The sequence below is a fragment of the Pongo abelii genome, chromosome 15, assembly GCF_028885655.2.
Source record: "Pongo abelii isolate AG06213 chromosome 15, NHGRI_mPonAbe1-v2.0_pri, whole genome shotgun sequence".
NCBI classification, from domain to species: Eukaryota; Metazoa; Chordata; class Mammalia; order Primates; family Hominidae; genus Pongo; species Pongo abelii.
This window is the reverse complement of record NC_072000.2, coordinates 62,301,075-62,314,664: the sequence shown is the minus strand read 5'-3', so window position 1 is coordinate 62,314,664 and position 13,590 is coordinate 62,301,075. Positions and strand designations below refer to the sequence as shown.

Genomic DNA, 13,590 nt, shown 5'->3' with positions numbered 1-13,590 from the left:
ACCCTGACCCAGAATGGCATCCACTTCATCTTATGCTCAGGCTGTCGTGAAGTTTCACTTCAAGGGTATCGTCTTTGAATTCAGCTTAGAATTTTACAGAAGTATTAGTGCTCTTTCTATGAGTATAACGCTTTTTGGTAAGAGTTAAAGATAAGTCTGATTAAAGATATTTTTTGAGCGCTAATATATTCCATGTGTTCAAGAAAAAGCCGTGAACAGAACATACCCCCATTTCTAATGGAATTTCCATTCAGTGGGAAGAAATAGGTAACAATAAATAAGCAAAATAGTAAGAAGGAAGAGTGCTTTAATAGACAATGGAGGTACTACCTTTAGGCAGTGTGCTCAGGGAATGGCTTTCTGAGTGAGTGATATTTAAACTAAAATAGGGTAACAAAAGACAGTGGTTTAGGGAACAGTAAAAAACTTGGCTTGCGCTGGGAACTGTCACGTCAGAGTGACCTCTCATAATGATTAAGTGGGGAAGAATGACAGGAAGAGAACAAGTGCACATGAGACCAAATCTTGAAGTGGTTTGAATTTTAATCCGATTGTAAATAGGGTATCAGCATTTTTTTACTCCTAAATATTAATACGTCAGTGTGTATTTTCCCCCAACACAGGAACATTATTTCACATAGACACAGTATTATTGTGAAAATCAGAAAATTAGCAATACTATGATCTATCAACTTTATGCATTTTTTTTTTTTTTGGTAAATGGCCCAATAACGTCCTTCATAGCAAAAGAAAATCCAAGATCACACCTTGCATTCAGTTGTCATGTTTCCAGTCTGCTTTAGTCTGGAAAATAGTTGCTTAGTATTCCTTCAGTTTTCATGGCATGAACATTTGTGAAGAATACAAACCATTTATTTTGTAGAATATTCCTTAATTTAGGTTTGATTTTTTTGTTATTTGATTCAAGTGATGCATTTATGGCAGGAATACTACAGAAATGACCTTGTATTCATGCATGTCAGAGCATTATATTAGGAGGGACATGATGTTAGTTGTTTTATTGCTGATAATGTTAACTTTGATCACTTGCTGAAGATTTATCCCTGATAATGTGTCATTTTTCCCTTTGTAATTAGTATCTTGTGAGGAAATACTTTGAGAATATGTACACATCCTGTTTACGCCTCGACATTTCACTCATTAATTCTAATATCTGATGATTCTTATTTGAATTGAGTATTACAATGGTTGCCAAATGGTGATTTTCTAATTCCATCATTCTTTTCACATTTATTATTGGTTTTCTACTGTGAGGTTATCAGGAGTTTTTAAAGCAGGAGAATTATATGATTTGATTTAAATCATTAAATGAGCTCTTGTTTCTGTGTGAAGAATGATAGCTAAGGGAAAGAAGAGAGGCCGGGATACTAGTTGGAAAGTTATTGCACTTTTGTGAGCTAGCAGTAATGGAGAGTGATTTGGACTAAAGTGGTGGCAGTAGAGGTGGAAATGTGTAGATGGATTTCAGACGTGTAGGGTGCTATGGTTTGAATGTCCCCTTCAAAGCACGTGTTGAAATTTAATTGCCAATGTAATGGTATTGCGATGTGGGGCCTTTAAGAGGTGATTAGGTCATGAGGGTACTATGGATGAATGACATTTTCGGAATGGGTTAGTTATCTTGGAAGTGGGTTCCTAATACAGGGATGAATTTCACTGGATTTCAGCTTTCTCTGTCTCACATATTCGCTTGCTCTTCTGATCCACTGTCATGGGATAACACAGCACAAGGCCCTTGCCAGATGTCAGTGCCATGCTCTTGGACTTCTAAAACCATGAGCCAAATAAACTTTTCTTGTTTATGAATTACCTAGTCTGTGGTATTCTGTTATAGCAGCAGAATATGGGCTAAGACATAGGGCTTGCAGAATTGGATATAGAAAGTAAGGGGGAAAAAGGAATTTCAGTTGCTTTTTCCTAGTAGTGAAGCATTACAATTGATGTTTTTATTCTTGAACAAATCGAGAGATAAAAGGACTTGAATGACTTGGAAGACTAGCCACTTAATTTAGCTAACCCTCGTTAAAACATTCCAGTTGTAACTTTTTTTTTTTGAGACCGAATCTTGCTCTGTCACCCAGGCTGGAGTGCAGTGGCATGATCTCTGCTCACTGCAACCTCTGACCCCTGGGGTTCAAGCGATTCTTCTGCCTCAACTGCCCGCGTAGCTGGGATTACAGGTGTGCACCACCATGCCAGGCTAATTTTTGTATTTTTAGTAGAGACCGGGTTTCACCATGTTGGCCAGGCTGATCTCACACTCCTGACCTCAGGTGATTCGCCCTCCTTGGCCTTCCAAAGTGCTGGGATTACAGGCGTCAGCCACTGCACCTGGCCTCTGGTTGCAGTTCTTTCCTGGGGAGTTCAGATTTAGACCAAGATAGTCCAAGAAAGTGGTGAAGAAAGCTAAAGGTTAATAGTTGCAGAAGGGTTGGCCTTGGAGGTAAACCGTAAGTACTCAAAACTTGTTTAGGTATCCAGTTAATCTTTTAATTAACATCATTACTTGTGTGTGATAAACACTATTTGAGTGTCTAGTGCACTCAATATTTACTAATAATTAAGAATTTGGGGGCTCTTTCGGCCGGGCGCGGTGGCTCACGCCTATAATCCCAGCACTTTGGGAGGCCAAGGCAGGCGGATCACCTGATGTCAGGAGTTTGAGACCAGCCTGACCAACATGGTGAAACTCTGTCTCTACTAAAAATACAAAAATTAGCTGGGCGTGGTGGTGCATGCCTGTAGTCCCAGCTACTCTGGAGGCTGAGGCTGAGGCAGGAGAATTGCTTGAACCCAGGAGTTGAGATCACGCCATGAGTTGAGATCACGCCACTGCACTCCAGCCCAGTTAGACTCCCTCTCAAAAGAAAAAAGAAAAAAAGGCCAGGCGTGGTGGCCCATGTCTGTAATCCTAGTCCTTTGGGAGGCCTAGGCGGGTGGATCACCTGAGGTCAGGAGTTCAAGACCAGCCTGGCCAACATGGTGAATCCCGTCTCTACAAAAAGTAGCCAGGCATGATGGCGGGTGCCTGTAGTCCCAGCTACTTGGAAGGCTGAGGCAGGAGAATCGCTTGAACCCGGGAGGCGGAGGTTGTAGTGAGCCGAGATCATGCCACTGCACTCCAGCCTGGGCGACAGAGCAAAACAACTCTAAATGTATACTATTTTATGACATATCTTATTATTTTTAAATTGAATACCTCAGGAAATGTGATGGCCCAGGTTTCTAGCTTCCAAATACTGTGCTTTGGGGAATACTATCCTAAGAATTCTTTGTTATTTTCAGGTTTAGAAATTGGTCTTTAACTTGCACTGCTAAGTAGTAGTATAAACACCACACCCCTCTCCATTATCACAGAAATTAGAATAATTTCATTTTCTTTTTTTTTTTCTTTTTTTTGACATGGAGTCTCGCACTGTGGCCCAGGCTGGAGTGCAGTGGCGTGATATTGGCTCACTGCAACCTCCACCTCCCAGGTTCAAGCTACTTTTCTGCCTCAGCCTCCCGAGTAGCTGGGATTACAGGTGCCGGCCACCACGCCCGGCTAATTTTTTGTATTTTTAGTAGAGATGGGAGTTGGGGGCGGGGAGGTGGGGGAGGGGTGGCACTATTTTGGCCAGGCTGGTCTCGAACTCCTGACCTCGTGATCCACCCGCCTCGGCCTCCCAAAGTGTTGGGATTACAGGCATGCCGCGCCCGGACAGAATTTCTTATCTAGAAAGGTTCACCATCATTTCAGAATATATGTATTTCCATATGACATTATTCCGGTATCTCCTATGGTAATTTGATTAAAATCAGGTTTCTGACCCTTTGCCTCTTAGAGTTCACATTCTCTACCATTAGATTCAGAGACTATAATTCTTTCCTCCCAGCTTCTGTCACTTGAGGAAAATAATAGCACCCTCCAAACGTCCTATCTCTCATTGTTAGACAATTACTCTAAGAAGATCTTATATTAATTGACTCGAAGCCCCCTTTTCTGAATTTAACTCTCCTTCATCAGACCATACTAAAGAAAATAGCTAAGCCCCGCGGTTGTTCAGGGAAACTAACCCTCAGAGATTGGACTTTGTTTCTAAATGCGGAGCCCAAACATGTAGGAATCCGGAATGCCATTTGATGGAAGTTGGATGGCCTTGATATGTGTTTCTGTAAACAAAACATATTGGTTGGTAAATATTTTTAAACACTTTGTTAAAAAGATTCAATGACTCTGTAATGATAAAGATTCGCATAAGTTTTCAATGATCTTTGGATACATATACAAACATTCTTAAATCTAAGTACAATTAAATATTTAGAACGCTCTTAAAAATAATCCTGAAGTGCCGATCTAATAGTACGTTATAAATTTTTTTAGTAAAGAAAGTACACGAAGAATATAAAACCGTGTAGTTAAACACTCCTCAAGAGGTAGAAATGCAAGCCGTTACGACAGGCGCCCGGCTAGCTCAGTCGGTAGAGCATGGGACTCTTAATCCCAGGGTCGTGGGTTCGAGCCCCACGTTGGGCGCGGGTTGTACTTCATTTTTCTGAAACTTAAACGGTTTCAGTAAAGCACTTAAACTACAGAGTTCTTAAGCAGAATTAATTTAAACACTTTCAATATTAACCAGATTCCCCACTAAAAAGTTAACCTTTTGTAAACGAAACAGGTCACAAACTGTTTGCACAATCGAAATCACACGTCCTCCCCGTGTTCTCCTTAAAATACAGAGGAAACCAAATGCCCACTGTTAAAGACTAGTTTTTTGTGTTACTATGCATACTTGGATAGTTGGTGGTAGACGGCAGTTTTAATTGTTATCTTAACAAACCTATGAGCCCCACATTTTGGCTGCTCTTCCAAAATTTAAGAGACCGGATGTAAAAACATTCAGAGGCACCTGAGGACTCCGAAGAAAAAGAACCAATTTATCCTTCTCTGTTTCTCTTCCTCTCTCTCTCTCTCTCTGTCCTTTTTCCTCCTCTCAATATGGAGTCTGTCCCTGAAGAAATATATAATGAAAAATAGTTCTTTTTGTAGTGAGATTTATACCACCAGTGCATACATCAAGTTTTCTTCCACTCTTCTTGGGGATGGATACTAGGAAATTAAGATTCTAGTAAAGGCTCTTTAAAGACGTACAAAACAACTGAGATATGAAAATTAGGATAGGCAATTGGATATGTGAGGGAGGAAAGGTTTCCGCCTTCTCCCCTTTGCACTGAGAACTGTGAGGTCAGCAGAATGTCCTCGCCCACTCGGACCACCACAGCCAGACACATTCCAGGATCTCACCTGCCAGACCACGTAGGCAAACGGTTTATGCTCCTTCCTACCTGAAGCCAACCCTACCTAAAGCACTCGATCCTGTACCCTCCACGTGTCATCCCCCAGCTCTCTACTAAAGGATCAATTTTTCTCCCTTCTTGATTTTTCCGTTCAACACACAAACATGCTGTTATTTATCTTAAAAACTTCGACCTAGTTTCCTCACAGGCTGCCATTCTATTTATTTCTCTGTTCCCCTGTGTAGCAAAAGCCCATCCCCTTTTGCCTAAGCTCAAGTTTCCCCTCCCTCCCATCTCTTAACCCTGACAATGTCCTTCAGCCATAGACCAAAAAAAAAAAAAAACCAAACAAAAAAAAACCAAACAAAAAAAGCAGAAAACCCCCACACCTGTTGTCAAATACGTTTAGTTTATTACTCATGGCAACAAGGGAGAAGTGTGGGGTGATTCAGTAAGATGGTGATTATAGGATCTTGGCTTTTGTTGGGTAATTTGGGGGAGGGTCTAAGTAAGTAGGGGTTCTGAATTGGGTGCTCTCAGAAAACCAGGGCAATTCTAGGATCTGAAATCTTATCTATAAGGATGGCAGACTAAAGGAGGGATAAAGATGAAACTGATAAAGTAAGACACTCCTTTACCAAGAGGGGTGTTTGGTGTTTTCAGTTGGACAGTGACCAACTTGTCTGAAGTGTATGTTATGTGAAAAACAGAAGAAAAGCATAGTTTGCTGAAAGCGTCACATCAATCTGTAATAGCATTGAGGCTTACCTGTGTTAGATTAGTTCCCAGATGTCAGGCACTTCTTGCTCTTCTCAGCCCACCCTAGTCAGGACTTCCTGCCCCTCCCGGCACACCCCACTAGTTACTAAATTGTACATGAAAAGGTCATCATTCATCTCCACAAAATCGAATTGTTAATTGCAAGGCCTAATTTACTTGGACTATCAGAAATTTGTTACAAATTTGATCACTGCATGCTGGATCCGCATCTCCCCCTTGGCTTCCAGGACACTAATACTTTCTTGTTTTCTACCCTATCTCACCAGCTACTTCCTTTCTCTCCTATCTCTTCACTTGGGAATGCTCCAGGGATGGGTGAGTCCTTGGTCCTCTTCTTTATCCACACTTATGCACTTGGTGATCTCACAGTTTTAAATACCAGATACTTGCTGATGATTCACAACTTTTTTTTTGAGACGGAGTCTCACTCTGTCACCCAGGCTGGAGTGCAGTGGCATGATCTTGGCTCACTGCAACTGCCGCCTCCCAGGTTCAAGCAATTCTCCTGTCTCAACCTCCCGAATAGCTGGGACTACAGGCACCCGCCACCACACCCGGCTAATTTTTGTATTTTTAGTAGAGACAGGATTTCACCATATTGGTCAGGCTGGTCTCGAACTCCTGAGCTCGAGTGATCCACCCGCCTCGGCCTCCCAAAATGCTGAGATTACAGGCATGAGCCATTGTGCCCAGCCGATTCAAAACTTTTAAGAGAGCCCAGATCTCTCTCTTAAATGTCAAACGTCTATATCCATTTGGATGTGTAGTAGATATCTCATACTTAACATGTACAAAAACTAATTCTTGATCTTTGCCCCAAAACTTGTTTCTCCTGTAGTTTTCCTTTTTTTTCCCCATTAACGGTAACACCATCCTTCTAGTTGCATGGATGAAAAATATTGGAAACATTATTGATTCCTATCTCTCCAACCCCATTGTGAAAGTGTCTTTCAATATTCCCCTCCCATATTGACTGTGAACTTGGCCACGTGACTAACTTTGGCTAATAGGACAACAGAAAGCATGATGCAAACAGTGTCTTGAGGAGAACTCACACAATGGAGCTTGGATCCAAGCTGCCAAGTAACAAATCAGTATTCTGAGACCACCATGCTGAGGGAGCCTAAGCCAGCCATGTGGAGAAAAGCATGTGGAAAACAGAGAAAGCATGTGGAGAGGACTGACACTGAGACTTGTAAACAAGGCTGTCCTAGACCTTCCATCCCAGCACACCAATTAAATACAGCCAGGTGGCTATCTCCAGCTCATACTACGTGGAACAGAACTGCTCACCTGAGTCTTGCCTGAATTCTGACCCACAAAACCATAAGCAAATAGGATTCATATTGTTTTAAGCTACTTTTAGAAGTTTGTTACATAGCAATAGGTAACTGAAACATCCACATAAGATCTATCAGGAAATCCTGTTGGTCTACCTTCCATGTATCCAGAATCAGGCTTCTCATCTTTACTGCTAGCACCCTGGCTTAAAACATCATCTTACTGGGATTACTGCAATGGTTTCTTAACTGATTTTCCTGCTTCAGTTTGTCTCTCTAAACTCTATTCTTAACACAACATCCAGAATAATCCGGTTTAAACAAGCCAGATCTTGTCATTCCACTCAAAACCCTCCAATGGCACCCTGTTTCACTCAGTAAGATGTATCCTTACATGATATCCACCCACTCCCCCATCTACTATTGCTTTTCTTCTTGCTCACTCTACACAAGCCAAATTGGTCTCCTTGTCAATCCTGGAATATGTTAGGTATGCCTTTCCTTAGGGGTTTTTTGTTTTTTTTTTTTGAGACAGGGTCTCACTCTGTCACCCAGGCTGGAGTGCAGTGGCGTGATCTTGGATCACTGCAGCCTCCACATCCCGGGTTCAAGCAATCCTCCTGCCTCAGCCTCCGGAGTGGCTGGGATTACAGGCATACAGGACCACACCTGGCTAATTTTTGTATTTTTGGTAAACATAGGGTTTCACCATGTTGACCAGGCTGGTCTTGAACTCCAGACCTCAAGTGATCCACCTGCCTCAGCCTCCCAAAGTGCTGGGATTACAGGGATGGGCTGCCACAACTGGCTTCCTCTTCTTACAAAGATGCCAGTCTTACTGGATCAGGGTGCCACCCTAATGATTGCATCTTAATTTGACTACATCTGCAACTCTATTTCCAAATAAGGTCACGTTCACAAGGTACAGGGGTTGGGACTTCAACCTATCTTTTTGAGGGACATAATTCAACCTATAACAGAGGGCTACATTCCTTAACTTCAGCCACTAGTTGTCTGCTACTTTACAGCTAGTTTTAAAGCTCTATTTCAGTCACAGATCCTGTTTTTGATATTATTCAATGATGAAAACTTCTCATAAATAATCTAAATTCACCAAAATATGAGGTCAATATAAATGTAAAGTTCATGTTTACTGAAAAAAGAGATAATGTTAATAAAATAGTAAATCCATCCAATTGGCAAATAATAGTATACCTATTCCTGGCAATCCTCCTGGGAGGTTTCAAAGTTAAGAAATAGACAAGCCTTGTTCTAATGGAGCTTATATTCCAGAAAAGAAGATAAAATCTCTGTTGAAACGATTACAAGGTAAAAGTTAGAAGTGCCCCAATTATGGATACTGTGCTTAAGGAAAGAGTGCTATGGAAGAGCGGTAGGATTAGAGGACACAGGTATCCCGAAAGAATGAAGCCAGCAAAATTTCAACAAGAGGTCGTTCATTAAAAACAAATGAAAAAATAAAATAAAAGTTAAATGATTGAGTACATATTTCAAGAACCTCTGCCCTGAGAAGATATAAAGCACAAACGCAAAGATTAATGGCATTGTGAATACATTTTTATAAAGCAGTTGTAACCTTATATAAAAATGAAGTATCTTTTTTCTTAGAAATGTAGAATTGCTCATTAAAAAAACTGTAAAGTTAAAAAGTGAACATTTCCACACTTTGCTTAACAAATTCTTGACTATGTCACCAAACATTCTCAGTCCAAAGATCAAATATATTTCTGGAAAAACAACATTATTATAATATGGACACCCAAGTACCAAAATAAATTTTTTTTTAAATGGGCCCATGTTAGTATTTGAAATAACTGGTAATGGTTAACACTATTTATGCTTTAAATGGAGTTACTGCTGGAAACACAATTAATGAGCCCAGAACAGGTTATGTGAACTGTGGAGAAATACTATTCTTTTTGAAAAACAAGCAACATAGGCCGGGTACGGTGGTTCACGCCTGTAATCCCAGCACTTTGGGAGGCCGAGGCGGGTGGATCACGAGGTCAGGAAATGGAGACCATCCTAGCTAACATGGTGAAACCCCGTCTGTACTAAATATACAAAAAATTAGCCGGGTGTGGTGGCGGGCGCCTGTAGTCTCAGCTACTCAGGAGGCTGAGGCAGGAGAATGGCGTGAACCCAGGAGGCGGAGCTTGCAATAAGTGGCGATCGCGCCACTGCACTCCAGCCTGAGTGACAGAGCGAGACTCCGTCTCAAAAAAATAAAAAAGCCACACAACAAACTTCCAAAATCAAACTGCTTTACTATACTTTATTGATATAAATACAACAAATCTCAATAAGTACCAGCTACCATTTTACCACTACACAAGAGAAACAAAGTCAAAAGAATTATATATTAATGCAAAGAGTAAACACAGAAAGCTTTCACTTCCACTATAGTCCCCTATAACAAAACATCCTACATACTTTGTACAATTTGCTTATAATTGGTTAAATATTTGATATGAAGCAAGGTTGATTTTTAATCAAACTTCTATTTCTCAGTGGAAAACGCTCTCTTCATCAGAGGTGGTTGAGTTTTCCCGACATCAAACATCATTTCCAAAGGTGGGTTATTGAGAGAACACCAATCAGGTATACGGCCCGTCTGATTATAATATTCCTTTGAAACAGAACGGCTCCCAAGTATATCTTGTAATGCTCCAAAAATAGCCCCTGTGTGACAAAAATATTTTTTATAGCTAAGATGAAAACTTTTACCAGAAAACTTTATGTACATATACATCTACTTCACTATATGACAAAAGTGGACTGGTAAAATTCAGCAATGCATAGCCACAATCTTCAAAGTAATTCCAGTTAAGCCATTCTTTATTTTACATTTTGAATAATAGGGTAAGCCATAACTCCATGTTAAAGTAATTGAAATGGCCTTTAGCAGATAATAGTGAATATGATAACAAGTATTATTGCATTTAAAAGCAAGTGAGATAGAGTGGAGTGAAAGTATTTTCAACTTTGTGTAAATACAAGCAATAAGATTCTGAGTTTTCTCTCTCACAGCTAAGGTTACATATCAATAAATAAAATGGTACTGCAAAACCCAATAAACATCACCATAATGTCCTAACATTCTATAGTGAAGACCTTATTAAGACCCACAAGGCAGTCTTTTAAAAACAATTCCATTACTAAATCAATTTGTCCTAGATCAAAACTATGTTTTGACCAAATTCTATTTTACAAGAAATAATATAACATTCATTTTAAAATGCCATACTACTTTGTTTCTCTCTCTGAATGTACAATCCTGATACCTTCCAGCTCTAACTGCATCATAAAACACATATCAGAATGTATATAAATGTACATATTCATGATTGTTTTTCCCTTCAAAGTAGTTACAGCTGACCCTTGAACAATGCAGGGATTAGGGGTGTGGACCCCCAAGCAGTTGAAAATCCATGTATAATTTTTGACTCCCCGAAAACTTAACTACCAATAGTCTACTATTGACTGAGAAGTCTTACCAATAACATGAATAGTCGATTAACACATAAACAGACCAGTATCTATCTATATATATATTTATACATTCATGATGTATCTTTTTCTTAATTTTTTTTGATATTTCTAGGCTACGTGGTTTGTCTATGTTTTTTCAAATTGTTGCAAATCTCCAAAATTTTTCCAGCATATTTCCTAAAAACAGCATATGAGTGGACCCACATAATTCAAACCCATGTTGTTCAAGGGTCAGCTGTACTTACTAGGTTAATTGCTTATTTCAGTGAAACCATCACTACTTAAAACATTTAAAGAACTCAGTCACAAATATAGTCATAAATTAAAGAGGCCAATTTTCATATGTGGCTCACTAGCTTTGGAAGACATTAAAATAAACATTTTAAGAAATGGTAAGCCAGGCGCGGTGGCTCACACCTGTAATCCCAGCACTTTGGGAGGCCGAGGCGGGCAGATCACCTGAGGTCAGGAGTTTGAGACCAGCCTGACCAACATGGAGAAACCCCGTCTCTACTAAAGATACAAAAAACTTAGCCAGGTGTGGTGGTGGGCGCCTATAATCCCAGCTACTAGGGAGGCTGAGGCAGGAGGATTGCTTGAGCCTGGGAGACGGAGGTTGCGGTGAGCTGGGATCATGCTATAGCACTCCAGCTAGACAGGCAACAAGGATGAAACTACGTCTCAAAAAAAAAAAGAAAGAAAGAAATGGTAGCATCACTGGAATAAATTCATGGCTTTCACTATTTGAGAGATGACTTTAACTAAATGAGGACGTTTACTTAATATCACAGTGCAAATGCCAAGAGAAACAGATATAAAATTCTGAAAATTAATACAATTTAAGAAAAAGTCAGCTGGGCGAGGTGGCTCATGCCCAGCACTTTGGGAGGCTGAGGTGGGTGGATCACGAGGTCAAGAGATTGAGACCATCCTGGCCAACATGGTGAAACCCCGTCTCTACTAAAAATACAAAAATTAGCTGGGCGTGGTGGTGCGCGCCTGCAGTCCCAGCTACACGGGAGGCTGAGGTAGGAGAATTGCTTGAACCTGGGAGGCGGAAGCTGCAGTGAGCCGAGATCACGCCACCGCACTCCAGCCTGGTGACAGAGTGAGACTCCGTCTCAAAAAAAAAGAAAGAAAGAAAGAAAGAAAGAAAATGTCAGTGTTAGTTCTATTTATAAAGTGGGCAGTTCTGAACCCTGAATGATTTATTCTAATATACTCATTAATAGTGTCATTCAGAGACCAAATACTATATAATCATTACATTTTAAAAGTGAAATTCTTACCTCCCAACCAGGCCACACAATTAGCTTTTGCAGGTGGGGTATGAATTCGAAATGTCTTAGTGCCAAGTGCTTTTTTATATTTTGGTTTTTCTACCAAATACCTTATTTCTGCAAGCAATCTGTGGAGAAATCCTGGCAACATAGAAGTGCCACCTATGACTACCAAATTCTCTGCTAGTTGCTTCCTGGTGTCTATCGGACACTGTTATTAAAAAGAAAAAAAGGAGGATTTATTCTGAACTGTATAAATAATGTTTGACTGAACTTAAGAAAATATACATATTATATATACTATTATTATACATATGATTATTATTATACTACAGATTAAACAGGTGATCATTTGTATCACAAAAAGGGCCACAGCAAGGTTTCTTTCATGTAGCAAATATAACCACCATAAAAATACTGCCAAATATATACATAAACTTCAAAGATTTTAAAATATTTTAAAGTCTAAAAGTATAGAATTTTACATTCCACAGGGCATATGTGAGTGTTCTCACTGTCAGGGTAGCAATGATTAAGTAGGGCAAAGAGCATGAGAAGAAATAACTTCTCTTTTTTGGGATAAGGGAAGTATGTGGAAATTTAATTTTTCTAAGGTGTATTCACAGTGCCAGTTGTTAAGGAGGAAGATAACACTCCTAGAAAAATTATGGTTCTACATCAGTTCTCTTTAAGAGTTAGCAATGATCAGGTCCTTCAATGAATGGAGCCCTAGAGGTAAACATATCTTCCAAGGCAATGGTATTTCATGCGAAGTCCTATAATTACATAGTCATTAAACAAAAGAGACATATTATTGCCATATGTCCTTTGGAATTTAAAATTGAATACTATACAACCCTGAATTGGAAGGAACCACAAGCCACATTAGGTACAAAATAAAAATCTGGTCCCTGGTCTTAAAAGAATGCACATGTTGCTGGGCTTGGTGGCTCACACCTGTACAGCCCTTTGGGAGGCCGAGACAGGTGGATTACCTGAGGTCGGGAGTTCAAGACCAGCCTGACCAACATGGAGAAACCCCATCTCTATCAAAAATACAAAATTAGCCAAGCATGGTGGCACATGCCTGTAATCCCAGCTACTCGGGAAGCTGAGGCACGATACTCACTTGAACCCAGGAGGCGGAGGTTGCGGTGAGCTGAGATCATGCCATTGCACTCTAGCCTGGGCAACAAGAGCAACACTCTGTCAAAAAAAGAGAAAAAAAAGGCCAGGTGCGGTGGCTCACGCTTGTAATCCCAGCACTTTGGGAGGCCGAGGTGGGCGGATCACAAGGTCAGGAGTTCAAGACCAGCCTGGCCAACATGGCAAAACCCTGTCTCTAAAAAATATAAAAATTAGCCGGGCAAGGTGGTGGGTGCCTGTAATCCCAGTTCTTCAGGAGGCTGAGGCAGGAGAATCGCTTGAACCCGGGAGGC

The 13,590-nt window shown here is 40.4% G+C and overlaps 1 protein-coding gene and 1 non-coding gene across 3 annotated transcripts in view; one reads left to right on the top strand and one right to left on the bottom strand.

Annotated features, from left to right (window-relative positions):
• Positions 1–4,464: 4,464 nt before the first annotated feature.
• TRNAK-CUU (transfer RNA lysine (anticodon CUU)) lies at positions 4,465–4,537 on the top strand. The gene has a single exon. It is a non-coding gene; the product is annotated as a tRNA-Lys (tRNA).
• Positions 4,538–9,626: 5,089 nt separating this feature from the next.
• Positions 9,627–13,590, bottom strand: part of ACTR10 (actin related protein 10) — a 34,577-nt gene continuing 30,613 nt past the window's right edge. For both annotated transcript variants that reach the window (XM_009249118.3, XM_054530676.2), the window contains 2 exons: positions 12,161–12,362; positions 9,627–10,061 (listed from right to left, as the gene is read on the bottom strand). In XM_009249118.3, the coding sequence (XP_009247393.2) occupies positions 9,880–10,061; positions 12,161–12,362 (384 nt within the window). In that variant the 3' untranslated portion in view covers positions 9,627–9,879. The remainder of the gene's footprint in view (positions 10,062–12,160; positions 12,363–13,590) is intronic.